Here is a 22,826-nt window from a genome sequence, read left to right as displayed (position 1 = left end):
CTGTTTTATTTATCGACAACGCTGTATCTTTTTTTGATGACAGGATACAGAACGACGAATTTGACCATGTTGCGACGAACGGAGGTGTAAACTTTCTAAACGTCGAAGATCCGGTCGATTTGTTTGAACTTGAAACTTTAGTGGACAGAACTTTTCGCTGCGACTTCATTCAATAGAATGAGTGTCGCTCAGCAAAACGATACAGGAATATTGACCGAAGCTGAGGATGGATTACCGTCGCAGAACGAATGGGATTTATCGGATTTTACCTCACACGCTGACGATGGAGAGAATCAGGATGTTTTTATGCAGCATATCAACGCATCGACTTTGGGGGAGTTACCACTGCAGAGCGAAGGACACGCGTCACACGTTAACGATGGAGCAAATGGGAGCGCTTCGACGGGGTGTGAACGGAGGTGTCAGGCGGCAGACCCTGAAATTCACGCAGAAGACCTTTCGATCAGCAGGCCCTCCACAAGCGGGGAGGGGGATGGGGTGAGGGAGAGACACAGACCCATGTTTAATCACAGTGAATACAATTATCAAATAAATTTATCGGATCTAGGTACAGGTCTGAATTTAATTCAGTTCACGCAGGCTCTACACAATCGAGTAGATCGTTTGTTACAAAAAGCCAGACAGGTTTCACAAGGGGATGACATTATACAAATAAGTTTGAAAGGTGAAAGCCTGTTCTCGCCCGTGGTATTTCAAACTAACGCAGAGGAGCTGAACGCTGAACATTTTCTGAATTACGTAGAATCGGTTGTTCAATCAAATAAAAAACTGTTAAGCGACAAATCACTCACACTGAACGTTCAGATAGTGAGAAACTTTCGAGGCAGAATAGGTTATTCCAGAATGATAAACAGTATTTTGTCATCGGAAATACTTACAAAAAAAAGTAGGCATTTAGTTATATTTTTAAACGCTTACCAAAATTCCTGCTTCGCGTGTAGTTTGACGGGTGTGATGAAACCGGGTTTGACCCAAAGCGAATGTCAAAAGGAAGCTCTATTACTTTTAAATCGGTTAAATATTTCACCGGAACATTTAGTTTCATTTAACGACGTGACTTTATTCGAACAGTTTTTAAACGTCAAAATTGTGATTCTTTACAGAGTAAACAACGGTGGTTCGTTTCAGACTTTCCAAATGCATGAACAGCCGCACGAGAAGACCTATTACCTTCTTTTGCTAAACAATCATTATTATGGTATTTTAAATTTAAAAGGTTTTCTCGGTGTTAAACATGTGTGCAAAGCCTGTCACAAGCCGTATTCGCACAGTAAATACACGCACCGCTGCGATTTTATGTGTAACGTGTGTCAGAGGGTTTGTTTAAAAACCGAGAACGTTTTGAGGTGCGCGGAGTGTCTTAGATTCTGCAGGTCACAGGATTGTTTTTCACACCACAAACGAATGGGTTATTGTGAGAAAGTTAAATGGTGTGAAAACTGTAATCGCTCATACATAGTGACGACCAAACACCACAAGTGTCCCCGGACCACGTGTAACATTTGCAAGTCGCCTTTAGCCGAGAAAGAGGATCCCTCTAAACACCAATGTTTTATCAGACCCACTTTGCCGAGGCCGCAAACGCAGAAATATGTATTTTTTGACATAGAGTCCCGTTTTACGGAACAAAACGAGCACGCGGCGATACATATACACACCGTCACGTACGAAGGGCGACATTGGTGTGCCACGGGTCACGACTGCATAGCAAAGTTTTTTAAACGTTTTAGAAAAAACAGATACAAAAAGTATACATTTATCGCTCACAACAGCAGCTGTTATGATTCGTATTTTATGCTAAATTACCTAACAAAGAACAAAATAGTACCACATCTCATTACTCAAGGAAATAAAATCTTATGCATGACCGATATTTTTTTCAAACAACGTTACATAGACAGCCTGAGCTTCTTCCAAACGAAACTGGCTGATTTACCCAAAAGTTTTGGTTTTGAAAATGAAAAAAAGGGTTATTTTCCTCATTATTTTCACACAAAAGATAATTTGTGTTATGTTGGACGTTACCCGAAACCTGATATGTACGGATATTCACAAATGGCTCCTACGGAGCGGACTGAATTTATAAACTGGTACGATTCTGTAAAAAACGGTGTGTTTAATTTAAAAAAGGAGCTGTACCAATATTGTAAGAATGATGTGGTTATTTTAAGAAAAGCCTGCAAGATATTCAGAGAACGAGTGCTGTCCATGGCCAACGTGGACCCGTTTCAACACGTCACCATAGCCAGCGCCGCTAAGCCTGTACAGAACAAACTTTTTGCCGGATAGGTGTCTGGCCTTAACGGGGCCGCGTTATTTTATGAAAAAAAACAAAAGTTTTTCAAATTGCAGTATACAGTGGTTAGAGTTTGTCAAGTTCAAGGAGAACGTTTTTATCCAACACGCGCTGAACGTGGGGGAAAAGAAAGTCGGATCTATTTTTGTGGACGGGTTTTGCGAACGGACCAACACCGTGTTTGAATTTCTGGGCTGCGTGTTTCACGGGTGTCCGAAATGTTCGGACCCTAACGCCAAAAACCCTCTGACCGGTGAGTTACAAGGTGAACTTTATCAACGCACCACGGAACGGTTGGAATATCTGAAATCCTTGGGATATAACGTTAGGATCATGTGGGAACATACGTGGATTAAGCTGAAAGCGGACAACGGGGAACTAAAGACATTTTTGAAAAGCTGTGATTTTCCGGAGAAAATGAACCCGAGAGACGCTCTGTACGGCGGACGGACCAACGCCATCCGTTTGCTGCACAAAACCGCCCCGGACGAAAAAATCCATTACTTGGACTTTACGAGTTTATATCCTTACTGCAACAAGCGTATGGCCTACCCCATTGGACACCCGACGGTGATTGTGACCGATTTTAAAGACATCAGAGAGTACTTTGGCATCGCCAGAGTCAAAATCTACCCCCCAAGAAATCTTTTCCACCCCGTGTTGCCTTTTAGATGTGATAAACTAAACAAATTAGTTTTCACCCTTTGTAGAACCTGCGCGGAGGAGGAGGCCGGGGACGCGTGTCGACATTCGGAAGAAGAGAGAGCCATAACGGGTGTTTATTGCACGGAGGAGATGAAAAGGAGTTTAAACCACGGCTACACGATCGGGAAAGTGTACGCGGTTTGGCACTTTGAGCAAAACTCCTGCGATTTGTTCGCAGGATACATCGATTTACATTTGAAAAACAAAGTGGAAGCCAGCGGTTTCCCCCCGGGCGTGAACACCGACGCTGAGAAAAATGACTATTTGTTTAAGTTTAAGCGACACGAAGGTGTCCAACTGGATGTGTCAAAAATCGGATTTAACCCCGCTCAGAGGAGTATTAGCAAACTGTTTCTGAACGCTCTCTGGGGGAAATTTGGACAGAGAACGAATCGGATGAACACGGAATTAATAACGGAGCCTCGTGACTTTTTAGAACTGATGTTTTGCAAACATAAACGCATTTCTTATTTTACTTTTATTAATGACGACGTTGCTTTGGTCCAGTGGCAGTACGAAAAGGATTATTTGCAAAAACCCGTGGTTTCTAACGTATTTGTAGCCGTTTTCATGGCGGCTTACGGACGATTAAAACTGTACAATGTGCTAGAAAAATTACAAAAGCGGGTGTTATATTTTGATACGGATTCTGTCATGTTCACGGCGAAACCGGGGGAATACACTCCTCCCACGGGGTTTTATCTCGGTGATCTGTCGAATCAGCTAACGGATGGAGATTATATCAAGGAATTTGTGTCTACAGAACCCAAAAGCTATTGTTTCGTCACAGCCGGCGGGCAAGTTTCTCTGAAGGTCAAGGGGTTTACAGTTAATCCGGAGACTTCTAAAATTCTTCATTTTGATTCCTTTAAAGGGCTGGTGCAGCAGCACGTTAGCACGGGGCGATCCGACACTCTGCTGACCGAGACCCTTTTAATTCAAAGAAACAAAAAACGCTTGGCTCTGCAGAACGTCAGAGCTCTGAAAAAAATTCATTCATTTATAACAAGAGAATACTGAGACCCGACTTTACCACGGTGCCTTATGGATTTTGACGTCAGATTAAAGTTGCCGTTTACATGTATTTTGGCCGGACCGAGCCGTTCGGGGAAGACGTGCTTTGTGCAAAGACTTTTGGAATGTTCTTCCAAAACTCTCAACGGGAAGCCTGGCAAAATCATGTGGTTTTATGAAAACTGGCAAAAAAGTTACGACGAACTACTGGAGCTTATGCCCGACGTGGTTTGCGTTCAAAGAGCACCGAGCAGCCTGCACGACGATGAACTACAAGGACGACGATCAGGAGAAGGAGTAGGAGGAGGAGGAGGAGGGGGAGGGGGTCCTCTGATCGTTCTGGACGATATGATGGACGTTATGAGTCAGTCGGTAGAATTAGAAAGGGCTTTCACGAGATATTCTCACCACAATAATCTTAGCGTGATATATTTGACGCAGAATCTATTTTATAGAGGAAAGAATTCGCACACTTAGTTTAAACGCCTCCTACCTGATACTTTTTAAAAATCCTAGAGACAAGTTACACATTTCAATTTTGGCTAAACAAATGTATCCCGGACAATCGAAATATTTCCAGGAATCGTTCCAGGACGCTACGAGTAAACCTTTCGGTTATTTAATTGTGGATCTTAAAGCCGAAACGCCAGAAAGATTTAGGTTGCGGAGCGGGCTGTTACCCAGACAAGAATCTGTGGTGTACGTACCTAAAACATAGATTTTTTTTTTAAAATGACGTCAGCCCGTTTAAGAAAAGCTCTCCCTTTTCTAAGCGCTTGGATAAACGCCAAGAGAAAAAATAAAGCCGACAAAAAAAATTTACCCAAATACGTAATTTTGGCCATATGCGAAATCGTTTTAAACGTTTTAAAAGGTAACGTCCCGCTGACTGACTCTCAGTATAAACAGTTTAAGAAAAGGCGACGCTGTTTAAGACATCTGGCTGACAAAAGTTATCCGTTTGGGCGCAAGCGTAAACTCATTCAGAACGGGGGTTTTATCGGCCCGTTAATAGCCGCGGCCCTGCCTTTTGTGTTACAAATGCTAACCCCCAGGCAGCAATGAACCACGCGCGAAAACTGTACCTAGTCTCTGCCGACCAATTGCAAAAACTCACACCCTCCTCCTCCTCCTCTAAAGGCGACATTAGGGAAAACAGCGAGAATGAACTGGAGCGGGAGATTAAATCCCTGTTGGAGAGAAAGGATTTATCCGCGGACACCAAACTGGATTTGTATTCTCAACTTTTGCGGAAATATCTGACTCTGGTCAAGCAAAAATCTTTGGAAAAAAAGAACTGACTTTAAGTTTACCTCCACCTAAAGAAGAAGAAGAAGAAGAAGAAAAACGAGAAAGTAAAACACCGGACGGCTTCTCCACAAAGGTTCTGGAACACTTGCCCGCTCGTTCGAGAAACAAAGCCCGACTGATTATGGACGCGCTGGAAAACGCGTGGACGGCTCGCGGCGAATTCGTGTACAGAGGGGATGTCGTGGAAGGGAGTCATATATTTGATTTGTTAAAAACGGCAACCTCTTATCAGAAGCTGAATTACAAGCCCGTCGGGTGGAGCAGTTTCCCTCGGGGGCCTTGGGTAATTCTTCTGTAAGGCGAGAGATGGAAAAATACAAACACATCAAAGGGTCCGTTGATAATTCTTTAACGTTTAGCACGCCTGCGAGTACGCCCTCGCGGGTTAAAAAAAAAGGAAATAGAAAAACACACTTTGAACCTCCGGGGTGGATGTCGTATTAAGAAATGTTTTCATTCGTATGCTTAAATAACCACATCATTAATATCTGAATCAAAGTACATTTTATGCTTTTTATAATCGTGTCATTTTTTAAACCAACGGGTAATGTGTATGTTTGAATCTTTTCACATTTTTATTAAAACCAAAATGTTTTCATTTATATCTGAATCAAAGTACATTTTATGCTTTTTATAATCATGTCATTTTTAAACCAACGGGTAATGTGTATGTTTGAATCTTTTCACATTTTTATTAAAACCAAAATGCTTTCATTCGTATGTTTAAATAACCACATCATTTATATCTGATTCAAAGTACATTTTATGCTTTTGTTTTTTTCATTAAAACATAGTCTCATATTTTTCAACTCTTTTAATATGTTTTTTCTTGTGTGTGTGTGTGTGTGTTTGAATAAAGTAAACATTTTTTAAAGCGTAGCGATTTTATTGAAATATATAATCACACAGACGTTAAAAGATCATTTTGTAATCATTTATTGATAAAATCACAACGGTAAACACAACTTTGCACGCCGTGTACAATATGACAGTAAGAATCTATCCGCAGCAAACTTTTTACATATTTTTTAACAGAGCGATCATTTTCTCGTAAATCGGTGGAATAAGAATTTAGAACCTGAGAAAACGTAAGGCCCTTCATAGGCTGTTTTAGAAAATACACGCAATGATGCCCGCAGGCGTCTGACCTATGGTCTTGAACTTGTCTAGCGTTACACAAAACTCGTCGTGAATTATTTTTTAGAAAAAGCATGATGTAACTGGGGAAAAATTCAGAGTCCGGCGGAAACCCGTAGGAATCAAAAAACTCTGCATTTCCATCTGACAGTATTAAAACAGCCAACCAGTGCTGTCCAGGCAGGGTGTGAGGATGTGTATTCACAATAAAACAGGACGGAGGTGTGTGTTTTAACACCCGAGGTAGTTGATCGCAGGCGAATACGCCTCTGAAACCGAGGGTGCATCGCATGGCTTTAGCGATCTGTCTGGTGTCCATTTTTTTTTCAAAAATAGTCCATAAGCACTTCACGTTTGTGATTAATTTCTAACACGTTGTCAAAAACCGCAAACACGATGATGTTTATGGTGTTGGGCAAAGGCGCTCGAAACCGGAGGTCCAGTCTAACGTGCCCCGACTGTATCAAGGAAACGTGTTCGCCCGAGCTTTCGTCGGGGGTCAAGTTGAACGCGAATAAACAGTAGCCCTGAGAAAAATCCTCACGAGAGATGGCCAAAGGCTGGTCCCTCAACCCTCTGTCCGTAGCCTCGACCAGGCTGAAGTATTCTCGCAGGCAGCGCTGCCTGGGAAAAAGGGGTCGAAAAGGCGTGGACGGGTAGGACACACCGTCCACGCTGAGATTTAAAGATTCCACGTCGTAATGATGAAAATTAAAAGGATTTCGCGCGTAAGATCCGCTGAAAGCTTCGTTATGAACAAAACCTATAGCGATGAATTTTGGCACTTGGCCCAAAAATAGATTACCCTGGTTTGACACGCGACCCCCCGCCGGCACGCTTAACACTTTCACGTTAACTCGTTCTAACGGGTACCTCGCGTTAGACTGAAGCAAAGCTGACGCGTGCCCCAGTTTCACACTGGGTGACACGTGTATTCTTTTCACGTACAAAAGGGCCGTTAAAATGTGAAGTTTATAGCCCGGGTTCGGATCCGACGACATTAAAACAAACTCGTTTTTATTACGAACTAACTTGATTCTCACGTCGACGGAATTTAAAAGAAGCTTTTCCTGAAATGCAAAGTCGTTATGCAAATGTCCCATTAATTCGAACGTTCGGCTCCTTTCGCAATAAGCGCTTCGCCACGTTAACCCCTCATTGTCTCTTTGCACGTGAGGTACAAAAGCGAACGGTTCAGATCGACGTAGGTGTCCCCCGACCCCGCTATAAAAAATTCCAGGGGGCCGTTTTCGGTAATGGCCGTGATGGGTGGCGTTTCTACATATTTGTAGGATTCTATACTGTGTTGCGTCATAGGGATCGTAAATAGGTCCAGCTCGGACTTCATGCATTCCGCCGAGGCGCTGTGTATGAGAGACATCTTTTAAAATATGTCGGGACCCGCACCGGTTTTCCGCTCGCTCTTTTTTTTCTTCCTATTCCTTAAACGAGAGGCGCGGACGAGCGCACCCGCCAGCTTCCTGTTCAGACTGAGACCTTTTGAAAAAACGCTTTTATTTTTAAAAGGTACGGAACCGCGACGCCCCGGTGGGCGCATGCGTCGATTCGCGCGGCTCAAAACCATCAGGCCTTCCCCCTCCTGCCGCCTTTCCGACGCGTTTCCCAGTAATTTCCCCGCCGCTGCGGAAACCACGTCTTTCGCGATATTTTTAGCAGCAGTCTTGAGGTGTGGTCTGACCAAGTTGAAGCCCGATTTTAGCAGAGGCACCGCCAGTCTAAACAAACCCCGAAAAACGTTGCCGATCCCTCTTCCGTACTGCACGGGCGCTCCGCTGAAACCTTCTAAACCGGACCCCGCCTGTCGCGTATAGTAGAGGACGTAGGGGCTAGGGTCGGCGTGATAAGCAGACATTTTTTATCGGATCGGTCTAAAATGTAGCTTCACGATCACTTTTCCAAATTCGAATTTGACATTTCGGTTTTGATCCGTCTTCAACTCTATTAAAATTTCATCAAACACGCGTTTGCTGACCGGGTTGTAGTGCACCTTGTCAAAGTTTAGCGTGACGAAATCCAGATGTGCTTTGGGTATTTGAACGGTTCGCAAAAAAGGTGCTAAGGTATCGGCTACGATCTGATGTGAAGAAATATCCGAATAAAGAAACAAATAAAACGTTCCGCCTTTAATATGGGCAGGGAATTTAGTTTCGGTCGGGTCAGTCCACTTCTGTTCCTCGAAGCCCAGAATGTGCGCCAACTGTCCGTGCGTTCGAATCCGAATAGGCCATCTGTTCAGCGAGGTCAGTCGTATAATCTCCTCCGGTGTGACCCCTAATTTTACCCGTCTCGTGACCTTATCCAAATATAATTCGACGTGGGTTTTGGTGGTTCTAAAATATTTGTTCATTTCGGTCAAAATGTTAGCGATGTAAGTATAATAACCGCATTTTACTTTAAAAGCCACCTGTTTAATGAGATCCGGCCCTTCGCACACCCAAAAGTCCGTTTCCTGTCGCCCGCCGTCCGCCAGCGTGTACCAACTCTGGGGAAATGAAATTTCTGCTAAGCCGACCTCCCAACCGCCCCTGAGGTGAACGGTTTTGGCTAACTTCACCCTGTAGCTGGATATATCGTTTTGAGGGTATAATTTGTCGCTAGCGTTACTCGGCAGAGTGATGAAAAAATCTCTGGTTTCTTCAATGGTGGGGTGGTCCGCGCTTCCGAATAGGGGCTCGCGCCGCTCTCTCACGGGGTTTTTATCGAGCGTCCTGGATAGAATTTTCGTTTACCCAGGAGTCAATTTTTTTATCCCAACCGTTCCATCTCACCTTAACGAGAACCTCGGATTTAGTTTTTTTCCTAGCCAGTATTTTTTCTACACGATAGACTTTATTTTCAGGTACAATAATTTTCTGCATTTCTTCTTCATAAAAATAACCTTCTATTATTTCATTATCGAGGTCTTTTAGTTTATACATCGGCGAGTCTTGTTTAATAATTTTTTCCACAAAAAAATATTCATCCGTGAAAGACTGTTCGTAACCTTTCGCGAAGACCCTGCGCTCTTTCGAAATCCGAACCGCGTCAGCTATTTTAAACTTGGGTCGGGGTAATTCCCCTCTCATTCTTTTCCCGTACAGATGATGAAACACCTGTATCTGATTGCACTCGTTCACTTCTTCGGGACGCATTTGAATAGATCTGTGAAAAGCGCGATTGTAAGCGCTCACTAGTTCCTGAAGCACATCTAAATATCTCAAGGTGTTAAAACCCGTAAAATATCTGAACATCCGCGTTTTGAGGGTTTTGTTAAATCGCTCCACCACAGAGGCTTTCAATTCGCTAGCCGTAGTAAAATGTCTTATTTTATATTTGTTTAAAAGTTTCATAAATGAATGATTACAAAATTCTCGCCCCTTGTCACTTTGAAGGGTGACGGGTTTTCTACCTCGTAAAAGTATTTGTTCAAAGGCCTTCGTTACGCTCTTGGCGTTCTTATTTTCCAACGCCTCCACCCACGCATATTTTGAAAACACATCTATGCAGGTTAAAATAAACTTTTTCCCATCGTTGTGTTCCGATAGAGAGGATAAATCTGCCAAGTCTAACTGCCACTGTGAATCTTTTTCGCACGCTAGTACGAAACTCCTTTTAAAGTTTATTCTTCGGGGTTTGTGTAGCGTGTAAGTGTCGGAACTTTGTAAAAACCTATCAATTTCATCTTTATTTTTATTAGCCAACCCCACCACCCTTACGCTTTTGATAAAGGGCTCCCTACAACACAGACCGCCTTCCGACCCGGGTTTATGGTACAACTCTTGCAGCGCCGTCTGAGTCCAAATTGTCGAGGTGTGAAACACGTTAGGGTTTTTATATTTTCTTCTGGGTAAAACACGGTCTAAAATAAAATGTGGAGAAAACAAACTGATGACAGAAAACGACTTCAAAAGGTTTTTATGGTTTTTTATTTTTTTTGTTTAAACGTTTTTTTGTGTTTTTTTAATTTTATTGTTAAAAACGGTTTATTTCTTTTATTTTTTTTTGGTTGTTAGTATCTAATCTACTGACAAACCGTTAGTTTGAGATATAGGTAAATTAGTTTCAAACTAAATGTGATGAACACTGAGGTATAAAATATGAAACTAAAAATGATTACACTATTAAATATATGAAAATGAAAAATGATTACACTTAAAATATGAAAAGAAAAATGGTTACATGATTTAAAATATTAAAAAATATTAAAATGATTACACTTAAAATATGAAAAGAAAAATGGTTACATGATTTAAAATATTAAAAAATATTAAAATGATTACACTTAAAATATGAAAAGAAAAATGGTTACATGATTTAAAATATTAAAAAATTAAAATGATTACACTGTTAAAAATATTAAAATGATTACACTATTAAATATATAAAAATGAAAAATGATTACACTATTAAATATATGAAAATGAAAAATGGTTACATGATTTAAAATATTAAAAAATTAAAATGATTACATGATTAAAATATTAAATGAAAATGATTACATGGTTTAAAATATTAAAATGAAAAGACTATACAGTTTGTCTAATAAACATGCACAAAAGGGGTTCAAAAAATATGTAAACTACTAGCAGCGATCAAAAGATGTCATAAAGGTGCTATAAACAATTACACAAACTCCAACGACTAAAATATTAAACGAAAAACATGTGGTGTGTTTTAATAAAACAAAAAGGTCCCAGTTTTTTCTAATAATAATAATGTTTATGGTTTGTCTAATAAAAAAAATATATACAATGTATAAACTTACTAGCAGCAAAAAAACATCGGTGTCACAAATGTCTTATGTACAAATACACAATCTCTCTCTCGAATCACTACACCGATCTGTCATCCTCAGACCCCATCAGAATTTTACACACGTCGGCGGCCGTTGATTCCGCAGCGCTGTTCAGAGGTTCATCCGGCCGCATGTAAAACCGGCTCAGAATTTCGGACGGATCTCTGCTCAGGTACTCGGACAGCGGGTTATATTCACTCAATTTTTCCTGCGTCAGCGTGTAAATTCTACGCAAAATGTTTATTACAAAACCATCATGAGGTTTTTTTAATTCAAAGTGTTGCTTTAGAGACTCTTTTATTTTCAATTCACAAGCGGGAATGAGATTCAGCCACTTCTGCTTTAACTCGTTGTCCAGAAATCTTACGGGGACGCCTTCCACGCAACTGTGCTGTCTCTGTGATGGGTATTCAATTTGACACCCAGCGCAATCTCTCGTAACCCATTGACGAACAGCCAGGATGATCGCTCTTGCCCAGATAAATTCCACAATTTTCGTGGCTCGGCCCTTCAGACTGAGGTCCGAAGGCTTCTCGCTCTGACTTTCCGATTTGGCGCCGGCGTCAAGAGGTTCCTCGCATTGACCTTTTGACCCCGTTCCTGAGAAAGCGCTCGCGTTCTCTCTCTCACGCTGCTCGATGTCAGCCGGCGAAGAAGGTCGGCTTTGTAAGCCGTCCTCGTCCACCACGATAAATTCATCGCTGTCCAGATCGGTCACGCCGGAGACTTCCTCTTCCTCTTCTTCTACCTCGCTGGCGCTGGTCGAATCTGAAATGTCATTTTCACCGCTTTTTTTACGTTCCACGAGGTCTAGATCAGAACTCTCTTCTTCATCGTGCTCTGGCTGGTGAGTGGGGGAACACCCCCAATCTCTCCCGCTGGGCATGTCCTCGCACATGCGCATCGCCGTTTTGTCATCTTGGTATTTAGACATCAGACTCGTCGGGCGTGGAATATGACAGCTGTCGCAACCACATATTACGCTGGCTGGTGATAGAGAGAGAAAATCGTTAAAAGGTTTAACGGGCTCGTACATGCTTACTCTTCGGCCACACGCTGCAACTTGAAACGGTATAACCCTTTTCACGGCTTATATTCACAAACTACGGTACCTCAAACGGTCAAAATGAATTTTTAAGAAAAAAAAGCGTTTTTCTTACCTGTCAGAACATGTTTGACCGCGTGATAAATATCCAGTAGTTCGCTCTCCCGCAAAGTTATTTCAATCAGCTGGACGTGCTCTTCTTTTTCAGTAGGGGCAAAATAAAAAATCCACTGGTCGTCATCGCTGGAGCACACGTTTTCGTGTCTTATCACAGGTGACGTGCACACTTCCAGTCGAACTCTGCAGGTAAACTCAGGGGTCTTGAGCCCTGTGATGGTCAGGGTGATTTGACGCAAATAATGCGCGGATCTGACCTTCAGTGTGATTGTGGCAGACCTGGACAGTTCGGTCTTGTGTTTTGTGTCGCGAACCATGCATGACCTGTTTCTGGCCTGTAAGATCATAGCATGCAATTCCCCCACTTCATTCGTTTTCGGGACGGTCTGGTTTAACAGGTACAACTCCTTTTCGGAAATAGAGACTTCAGTCGGCTTGTCACTGTGAAACAGTCTGCTCTGACGGAAAACGATGTAGCGATTGTTCAGCCGGGTTTCTTTCGGCAAAATTGTTAAATACGTCATCGAAAGACATCTCCTCTTTATGCTCGGTTTAAACAGACTGTCGTCCGCTCTGAATCTGTCGATTTCCTGCTTTTTCTTCTGCGAAGGTGTAACATCGTTTTCTTCCCGAATCGAACGGGGCCAGCAGTGTTTAGGTATGTCATTGCGAACGAAGGCCTTCCTCGCGCTCAAAATTTGACTGGTCCTCAGGGGTTGCTCCTTCAGTTTCAGTCGTTTTAGGCTGTTTGGCCACACGAAATAAGGTATTCCACGCTTTTGTAAGTTGTCCCGAATTAATGTGCGATAGCGCCATTTGCTCAAGGAATTCAAGATCGGAGATCCGGCTTGTGCCTTAGACGATCTGTCTGGAGAATCCATGACGATGGTTTTGCAGAAAAGTCACTCTCCGCACCAATCTGTCTCTTTTACGGCCAGATTTTATAGTATTGTGAGGAGAAAAACACCAGGACACCTGTTCAATTATTAGTCACGCTTAGCAGAACGGGGGCCCCCCACTTGCTACTGTCTCTCAAAAACACAACAACAACTACGTCATACCATTACATCCTGGGAATCTTTTTTTTTTTTCCCCAAAACACATCCTGGGAATCTTTTTTCCCAAAAACACATCCTGTGAATCTTTTGAAAATTATTCCCACGCATCATACCGGGCAAACCTCGGGTAGTTATCAAAAAGCATTCACACACACACACACACACACACACACACACACACACACACCATACCCCGACCCAACCACCCCACCCCACCACACCCCACCACACCCCACCGACGGTAAGTCCTCGCATCTAATCCTTACTCTTAATTTTTCACACCCCCTTTAAACTTTTACACAAAATTCACATCATTTTTTTCATTAACACTTCTAAAGAGGGGAAAATTTGCTCACGCTTGCCACCCCTCCCAACACGCACCCTGTGGAAAATTGAACATTTTATCACCGGAAAAAAAAAAAATCTTTACAACCTACAATAGTTGTTCACAGTTTTTACACACATCACCTCCTGGGAAAATTAGTTGCAATTTTGACATGTGACGTCATATAACTGATGTTTACATTTTACACACACCAACCCCTGGGAAATTTTTTTACATATTTCACATGTGATGTCATACCACTGATGTTTACATTTTTATACACATCAACCCCCTGGGAAAATACTTTACATATTTCACATGTGACGTCACGCATAACTCATAAATCATTTTGACATTTACCGGGGTTAATAACTACTAATAATAATTTAGAATAAGAATAAGAATATGATTAATAATAAATAAACAAATAATAAAATAATGAAAATAAGACAATAATAGTAAAAAAAATCAGGTAAAACAGTTGCAGGCAGAGTAGAGGTAATTAGAGAGTAAAAGTTTAAAATGATTGAGTGACACCAGCAAGCTGAGCTTTAGTGTTTTCTGAAGTGAGTTTCAGCTCACTGGTGCACTGTAACTAAAGGCAGATTTTCCCAGTTCAGAAGAAACTCTCTGTACCTGGCATATGATCCAACCACTGGCGCAAGTATGATAATTATCATTATTTACAGACATTATTGAAGTAATATATGCTGGCATATGGCCAGAGAGTGTTTTATAAATAAAAATAAACCAATGTGTTTCCCACCATGCTGCTAGTGAGGGCCAACCAACTTTTTCATACAGTCTGCAGTGGTGAGTGTTATATGGGTCTCCAGTAATGAACCTCAGCGCAGAGTGATAGAATGAGTCCAGTGGTTTGAGGGAACTGGCAGATGCATGTTTGTAAATTACATCACCGTAGTTCATGATAGATAGTAAGATTGCCTCAACAATTCTTTTTCTTGCATACATGGGGAAACAGGATTTATTTCTATGAAGATAACCAAGCTGCTGTCCACATTTGTACAATTTATTACTATGGGATTTAAAAGTGAGTTTATCATCCAGCCATATGCCAAGGTAGTTATACTTTCAATGCTGGATCCTGCCATGGTAGGGATATTTACAGTATTAAAATAAGCATTAGCAGATCTGGAAAACAGCATGGTTTTCTTAGCATTTAAAACCAGTCTGTGCTTACACAAAGCAGCCTGTAGAACATTAAATGAGCATTGTAGTTTTCTTATTGCAGCATAAACAGAGTCAGCTGAACAGTATAAAACTGTGTCATCTACATACAGGTGTACTTTGCAGTCTGAGGCAGAGGCAGCAAGTTCATTAATATATATATATATATATATATATATATATATATATATATATATATATATATATTTATGTATATGGTAGCAGAGATGGTGCTGTCTTTCTCTAAAGCCAGATTGATAATTAAACAGGACAGAATTTTCACATAGAAATGATTTAAGTTGACTATTTACTAGAAATTCTAAACTTTTAGCTAAACAGGACAATTTTGAGATTGGTCTGTAGTTATCTGCATCTTCTGCCTCACCTCCTTTATGCAGTGGAGTTACATGAGCTATTTTCCAGATCCTGGGAATTCTGCACGATAAAACAGAGAAATTAAAAAAAGGTTCCAGCTCATCTTCACCAGTAGTTTTTCGTGTATTAATAGTAGTAAGAGATTTAGCTACTAGGATTGGAGAGAAGGGCTGGAGTGTGAAGAGACCATGGCTCTGGGTAACAATAGAGTTGATATCAGTTTGTCCTAACAGCAGATCTGAGTCAGTATTTTCAAAAATGTGACCAGCTACAGCAAAATGTGTGTTAAAAACTCTACAGAGTTCCTCCTGATCAGATATCAGCTGATCATCAACTGTAACACTCGCTGAAAGGGTAGAGGGATTTTTTTAAGGGATTTTACAGTTTGCCGAAAGTTTTGAGTGTCTGTAGAGCTGGTAATCAGACTGAGATAATAATCTGATTTGGCCTTTCTAACTGAAGAGGTACATTTATTTCTCAGTTGTCTGAACATAAGTCAGTGGTCTCTCTCCCCTGTGCATCTGCCAGTGGACCAAGCTTTATTTCTAGCTTTAAACAATGAGGAAACTTCACCAGGGACTTGATCTGTCTCTTATTCTTTGCATTTTGTGGGGGGCATGTTTGTTTACCACCATTAGAAATGATCTGCTAAAGAGGTTTAATACCAAGTCAACATCTGGAATTTTTAGTGTAAGGTGAATTTCACTCATTGCTAAATCAGATAGAAAAGCTTGTTCATTAAAATGTTTAAAATTTCTTCTAACCACTATCCAAGAGCCTGTTTTGTTCTTGCAACTGTTTCTAATGCCTCCAATGGGACAGTGATCACTAATGCCAAGGTCAAAGACTCCTGAGGCAGTAATTTTGTCCATTTTATTGGACAGGATTAAGTCCATCAGGGTAGATTTGGTGTGATCCTTCAGATTTGGGAGTATTGATTCCGTGACTAATTGCGTGAGGGTAAGATTTTCATATATTTCCTTTAAGTAATTGGATGCATTAGAAAGCCAGTTAAGATTAAAATCCCTCAGTACCAGCAATTCAGAATCGGTATATTGTGATAAAAGATTGGCTATTTCATCAAGTGCAGAAAGGAACATAAAGGAACGTGTTCATGGTGACGGTATTTTATATTGATTTTGCGTTAGATACATCAAAAATAACTTTGAATCAATGTTGAATCAGCACAAAATCAATGTTGATCTCTGATGTCAGAATTGATTTATTTGTGTACATCGATTTTGTGCTGATAACAAGCACTAGGCGATGGAAAAATGAACATTTATTCAACGTAATTTTGTTATCTAGGATTGCAAAATAATAATAAAAAAAAAAAATTGATGGACAGAAAGTGTGCTGCGTTTTTGAACAGTTAAAGGTAAGAGTTAAGCAGGGAAGGGAAGCCTCATAGGGTTACAGATCTTTAGTTTTGACAGCTAGTTTCCAGGTGTGCCGTCATTGGCTCCTTAGCGGAACTAGAGTTCTTCAATTTGATTGGCTCCTCAGTGGAGCAGAGCTCTGGAGGTCTGCAGCTGGAATCTTTTGGAAAAACATCTAGTCATGCAGAAGCCATAGCAGAAGGCGAAGTAAAGCAATGCTCTCTATCGCCACCTGCTGTCCTGGGGATGAAGTGAGCCTACAGTGTGAAAGCTGCTCCATGAAGGCCAAAGGCCCGGATGAGCACTGGACGAGTGTCAGGGATTAAGGTACTGGCTGTGGAGGGCACTGACCTGTGTGATGCCAGATGTTTCTCCTTTCTGGCTTTGCTCCGGTACCAGTATAGACAGGGACCTTCCTCCAGTCGGAGCCAGTCAGGCGCCAGACGCTTTTATGCACTGAAGGGACCAAGTCACCTGTGCTGGGGCCTGCCACACGCACGGCAAGCATCACTACCACAATCGCACAATTCCCCACTACACAGATCTTATATGGAAGCCCAGAAATCAGCAGAGTAGGTGAGTGAATCTGCATGCAGGCGTGGCTAGGCTGGGTTAGTGATGGGCATGACAATTAAGTATGAAGTGGAAAAAGAAAAGAACATGGTCAAGTATTTAATGGCATGGAAAGCCAGAAACCCCTCTTTACTGCAATGCCAATGGACTATAAAAGGGATCAAAAGCTACAGGATGTAACCTATTCTATCATACAGCTCAACTGTGGGATGTGACTGCACCTGTCATTCATATATTCTGTCTATTGTGGCCTTTGTCAAAAAGTCTGCAAGGACACAGTGACATTTTCTTAAGCACCACAAACCAACACCACCTGTTGTGACTGACATTACTTTGTTCCTCCTTCATGAATTCAAATCAAATTTTAAGCACTCCGTATCATGGAAAACTGCATTTTCCTCACTTTTTAAATAGAAGAGTTTGTTGTACTATGTACATATTGTTAAAGTTAAAATCTTTAACAATACCATTCACTCCCCAGTCCATACAGACCATTTATGAAATCAAAGCTACAAAAACAGAACACCAAAACATGTTAAATTCATTGCTTCTGTAAGGTCGTAGAAACCAACTGCTTAGAAAACCAACTGCATATAACTGCCTGAAATATACTCAAGTATTAATTGAGCTAGTAATAAGCTAAATATATACAAAATCATCATTTATAGGGTACTTTCTACTGGAAAGTGACTGCTGCAAACTTCTAATCTTGTGAAATAAAAATTTTTTGTTTATTTCTTCTAAAGTGAATTTGAAAGATTTACATTCATCATGAGTACAATTATTAAATAAAAACACTTTATTAAAAAAAAATTTGTTCTATGTTTTCATATCACTACTGAAACACACAGGTTATTCCCTAAGTGGAGCCTTATTTTATCCACGCGCCTGCATTTTAGAGCAGGAAGTGACTCTGCATCCCTGTCCCTCATGGCCATATGGTGAACAGTTAGATAACACTGCTCTAACGTAAAGGAGCCCCAAAGTCCAAAAATCAGTGTGCAACCTTAAGAACTGTCACTATTGAAGTACTTTTTGTGTTAAAAATAGTACAATTTTTCTGTGTACAAAATTAGGTAAAAATTGTTATTACTAAAACAGTCACTAAGAAAACATTTCAGTAGTATCATGATTGTTTTGATAGTAAGAAAACTGAATGTTCAAACATTTGTTTTAACAAACATAATTATGGCATAGGGTCACGCAAAGCAAAATAATTTTAGGAAGTCAGTTGAACGTCTGAAACGTGTTTTGAACTGACTTTGAACCAATTTGGTAAAATGATTCATATTGGTTTGTATCAGTTGTCATGACAAGCTTATGTAGGTGTAATCTTATGAACACTACCATATAGTATAGTATACTAATGATAGCAGTGATTTTCAAAAACACTATTTGTTTTTCCCCATTAGAGTAATCTGCTTAGACCTGAAGTTTGTAATATGGTCCTTAAGCCAGCTACAGAATGATGACACAACTTCAGTGGTCTATTCAGCCTACAGCTGTTTAGCCCTGCCAATTCACACTCAAGTTGTAAGGAGTATTTCTATGGTATGAAGAGAGTTTGGAAAATGGTTGTGTAAAAGTGAATCTGACTGTTTATGGTACACAAAATTGTAAATGGACCACAAGGAAAATAATACAAGGAGGATATGGGCCTGTTAAACTTCATAGCTGTTAAACTTCATAGCTCTGAATGAAGTTAAGTAAGTAAACAGGACAGAAAATGGAAGCATAGAGTAATAAGCAGAATAGAGGATAAAAAGAATAATAAATGGAATACAACATATAAGAAGTGAAGGGCATCCAAAAATTTTAATCAATGAATGAGCTACATTCAGATTAATGCAGGTGTGTAGTCAACTATGAGCAACTCACTAGTTAATAATAGGAACAGTCTTCCATTTTTATTGTTGTATCCAGTTTTTCCCAACATGAGTCACTGTAAATTCTTGCTCACTATCTAGGCCTCCCCTGTCTCAGGGTAGATACAGTGCGGGCTAACATGCTTACTTGGTGACCTAAGTCTGGAGGACATATCAGCGCTCTCCAAAATGCCAACTTTACTTTTCATGTAAGAAAGATATGTTAAGATATGTTATTCCAAGCTAGTTTGGAACATTTCTATTGGTCCATTCATCATGGTATTTTCACACAATTTACAGGGCAGCTGCTGTGCTCAAATGTAGAAAAATACATGGAAATACTTTTTCTTGGGACAATGACGATATGTTAACTGATGTTTATAATTGGCTAACATTAGTCAATAAACAGTGAGATCATACCCAATGAGAGCCATGCCAACTGCATTCTCTTAGACTCCATACCATAGACGGCATTGTTGGGAATCAAACCCTAGAACCTAAATGAATAGTAGAGTGTGAATAACTTGAACAGAGTACAGCAGCAAATCCAATCCTATGATCTGAGAACACAACCCATGATATAACAGTCAAAGACAGCTCACTGCCATAGAATATTCTGAAACAAAAAGAGAGACAGTTAAAGATTCCATTTAGAGCCTGCTAACTATCCATAAAGGCTACTGACCTAAGTTTATATAAATATTTTAAGGGGAAAACGTCTTTAGCCAGGCTACATATCAATTCTGAAATCCAGACGACTCAAGCCAGTAGCGTGGCTCCTCTCACAATCTTGACAATCTCTTGACGAGTGAAAAAGTACTGCATATTCATCCTTCTAATGCACAGTCAAATACAAGACAATTTTATGAAAACAAAGCTGCCTAGAATATAGCAAAACTGTCCAACATTTAATAACTTGACTAAGTTCCTGAAACATACTATTTGCCTGGCTCTTCAAGAGATAATAACCGCTAAACATCTCAGTTTCTGTTCTCTATTTCCGTTCTCCATTTCCTTCATGAACCTGGAAAAATGTTCATAGGTCCCAAAAAAGCATGATCACTTTCAAAATATCTGTAGCAGTTTGTGACAAGACATGCAAGAAGACAGGAAGAATGACAGGAGAATGAAAGAATATTCCATCCGAGAATTCTTTTTTCATGTTCGTTGAAAGCAAGCTTCTCTTTTTGTCTTGCCATCTTTTTATTTTTTTAGTTCATCCTCAGACCTTTCAGTAGCCTAGTTCAAACTGCATTTATTTTCTTCACTGTGATTTCCCAAACTGCCTGCCTTTAAGCAGCTGGGACTCACCTCCTCTATCAGAACTTGTTCTTTCTGTCTGCTTTCTTCCATGTCTAACTGGTCCAAAAGTGCCCTGCGTAGATCTTCATGTTAGCATCTGTGTAATTTGGATCAAACAGTGTTAAACAGCCAGCTGCTCTCATAAACTTTTAGTGCATGCCAAAGTTTTTGCAAGCTACTTACAGTCAAATATGGCCCTATATACATATAATTTGATAGTCTAATCCAATAAAGTACATTTCTTACTAGTGTTGTAGTACTGGAGTCCAGTATTGGTCTCGAGTCCGGACTTGGAGACTATAAATTTAAAGTAAATTTGTGTGAGATCACTGGAAACTGTTTTTTTTTTCCTTTCATTATGAAAATCAACAAAACCTTCAAACAGAACAAAATAGTCCTTTCTCTATGTTTAAAAAAAAATCTGTTTGCTGCTGATTGAGGGTTTATTTGATCCTGTCCACAACGGCATAACTGGGTATTATTTTTTTGTTGATGTTTATTGGTTCCAACATTCAAACACCTCCCATGGGGAGATCAGAATATTATTATTGCTATATTTTCATGTAATAATAACAATGGATGTATTGTATTGTTTGGTTTATTTTCAGGTACTTTTGGTAGTGAATTTTATTTATAGTTTTCCAAGTTTTAGAGAAGATAACATTTGTAAGCTACATATTATTTAATGCTATATTTTTGAAAATATATTCAAAAATATAATATTGCTTATTAATATATTGTGTATAATGAATGATAATAAATGTACAATAAATGTCAGTTTTTTTCCCTCTCTTTCATTTTGCTCATGGGGGCTCGGACACAGATTTTGTCTGCAAAGCTGCCTTGTGACAACATCTGTTGTACAAAGTGCTATATAAATAAACTTTGACTTAACTTGTTTTTATATTCTGAAATATCTTAATCTCTGAAAAAATCTTAATCTGGTCTTGGTCTTGTCTCAGTCTCACCACTCTTGGTCTCAGACTTGACTCAGACTCAACAACTACACCAAAAATATCTTAAAACAAACTTACATTTGCTGACCTATGTAACGTTTGTTTTTGTTACCTGAACAAAGAACTTAAAATATTGGTTTAAAATGTTAATTTTAGTTAGTCCAACACAATCTGGCTTAGTACTAGAAACACCTCAAATTCTTAAAAAAAAAAACAACTTAAATCTCCATGTTTTGCAATTTAACTTTTAAACTGAATATCAATTAGTAAGATAACAAAACAAAAATCTTTTGTGTCTGATGTTATGGGAACATATCTGTTCAGTGAACTTAGAATCAAGTTAGTCATGTTTCTTACTTTTTGAAGTTAAAACAACAAATCTTTTTCACAGAGAATAAAACATTTTTGGACACAATGTAAGAAATTTCAGCGGTTTCAGCTGCATAACCAACTAAGCACTTGCACCATTATCAGAAGGTTGTGGGGTCAAACCCCAGTGATGCCAGTCCTGCCCTGAACTGGGAGCCCAAAAAATGCATGGTGGCATTGTGTGATGGGAAGAGTCCCAGCTGATGAGGAAATTGAATGAAAATTTAAAATATATATACTGTATATTACTTTCCTAACTGACATGTAGTACTAAAATGTAAGTAAGTAGAACTTCAAACTAAACTAAGAAGTTTAGAAGTTGAGTGTGTAATAAGTTGACATATAATTTTAAGTTTAGGTATCCTTTCATTGTTTACAGCATACAAAGTCTTGGTCTTGACTCAGACTCTATGACTCGAGTATCAGGATTGTATCCGGATAAGACACACATGGCTGGGGACCAGACAAAACTACATGCTTAAAAGCAATATGGACAGACACTACTGTGCAAAACAAACTGCAGATAAAGAGATAAACGGATAACAATTGGTAATTGGTTGCCCCACAACTAGTATATTTGCATATTCCATCACACATAGCAAAGGGATTTCAGACTAACCAGAGATGCATTTGATTACCAAGCATAAATGCACGGATCTAAAAACGAATCAGCATACAATCCAGATACAAGTCACATGAAGTGACCTGGTGTAAACGGGGTCTATGTGTCCAGGTCTCTGTCTTCATTTGGACTTGCTCCTAGTGGTCTTGACTACAACACATACTTGCTAGAGAAATCTGTGTAAATTCCCATGTGTTTAACATTGGTCATCCAAGAACAAATAATTTGTAACACAGAGTGCAATGTACATTTTAAAATGTTTTTTTTTTCAGGTGTATTTGGCCTAAAACATGTTTTCAAAACATGTGCAGTGCAGAGAGTTAAAAGCAGGGCATTGTTACAAAAGCATCCAAAGAAAATATATGTTTTCAGA

The 22,826-nt window shown here is 39.9% G+C and overlaps 2 protein-coding genes across 6 annotated transcripts in view; both read right to left on the bottom strand.

The window, feature by feature from the left end:
• Positions 1-22,826, bottom strand: part of LOC118823270 (gephyrin) — a 222,694-nt gene that overhangs the window by 70,440 nt on the left and 129,428 nt on the right. The window lies entirely within an intron of this gene.
• Positions 10,896-13,691, bottom strand: LOC118823272. The gene is made up of 2 exons (XM_036592747.1): positions 12,440-13,691; positions 10,896-12,266 (listed from the first exon to the last, which is right to left on the bottom strand). The coding sequence occupies exons 1-2, from the start codon at positions 13,320-13,322 to the stop codon at positions 11,317-11,319; spliced, it is 1,833 nt and encodes a 610-aa protein (XP_036448640.1). The 5' UTR covers positions 13,323-13,691; the 3' UTR covers positions 10,896-11,316.

Source organism: Colossoma macropomum, unplaced genomic scaffold, assembly GCF_904425465.1.
Source record: "Colossoma macropomum unplaced genomic scaffold, Colossoma_macropomum, whole genome shotgun sequence".
In the NCBI taxonomy this organism is placed as follows: Eukaryota; Metazoa; Chordata; class Actinopteri; order Characiformes; family Serrasalmidae; genus Colossoma; species Colossoma macropomum.
This window is presented reverse-complemented; position numbering and strand designations above follow the sequence as displayed.

What these genes read in the sequence shown, in the direction of transcription:
- LOC118823272 (XM_036592747.1), bottom strand. Translation starts at nt 13,322, where the DNA reads ATGGATTCTCCAGACAGATCGTCTAAGGCACAAGCCGGATCTCCGATC. An exon ending in GGTCAAACATGTTCTGACAG is followed by an intron (nt 12,267 to 12,439) that starts GTAAGAAAAACG and finishes CTCTATCACCAG; the next exon opens with CCAGCGTAATATGTGGTTGC.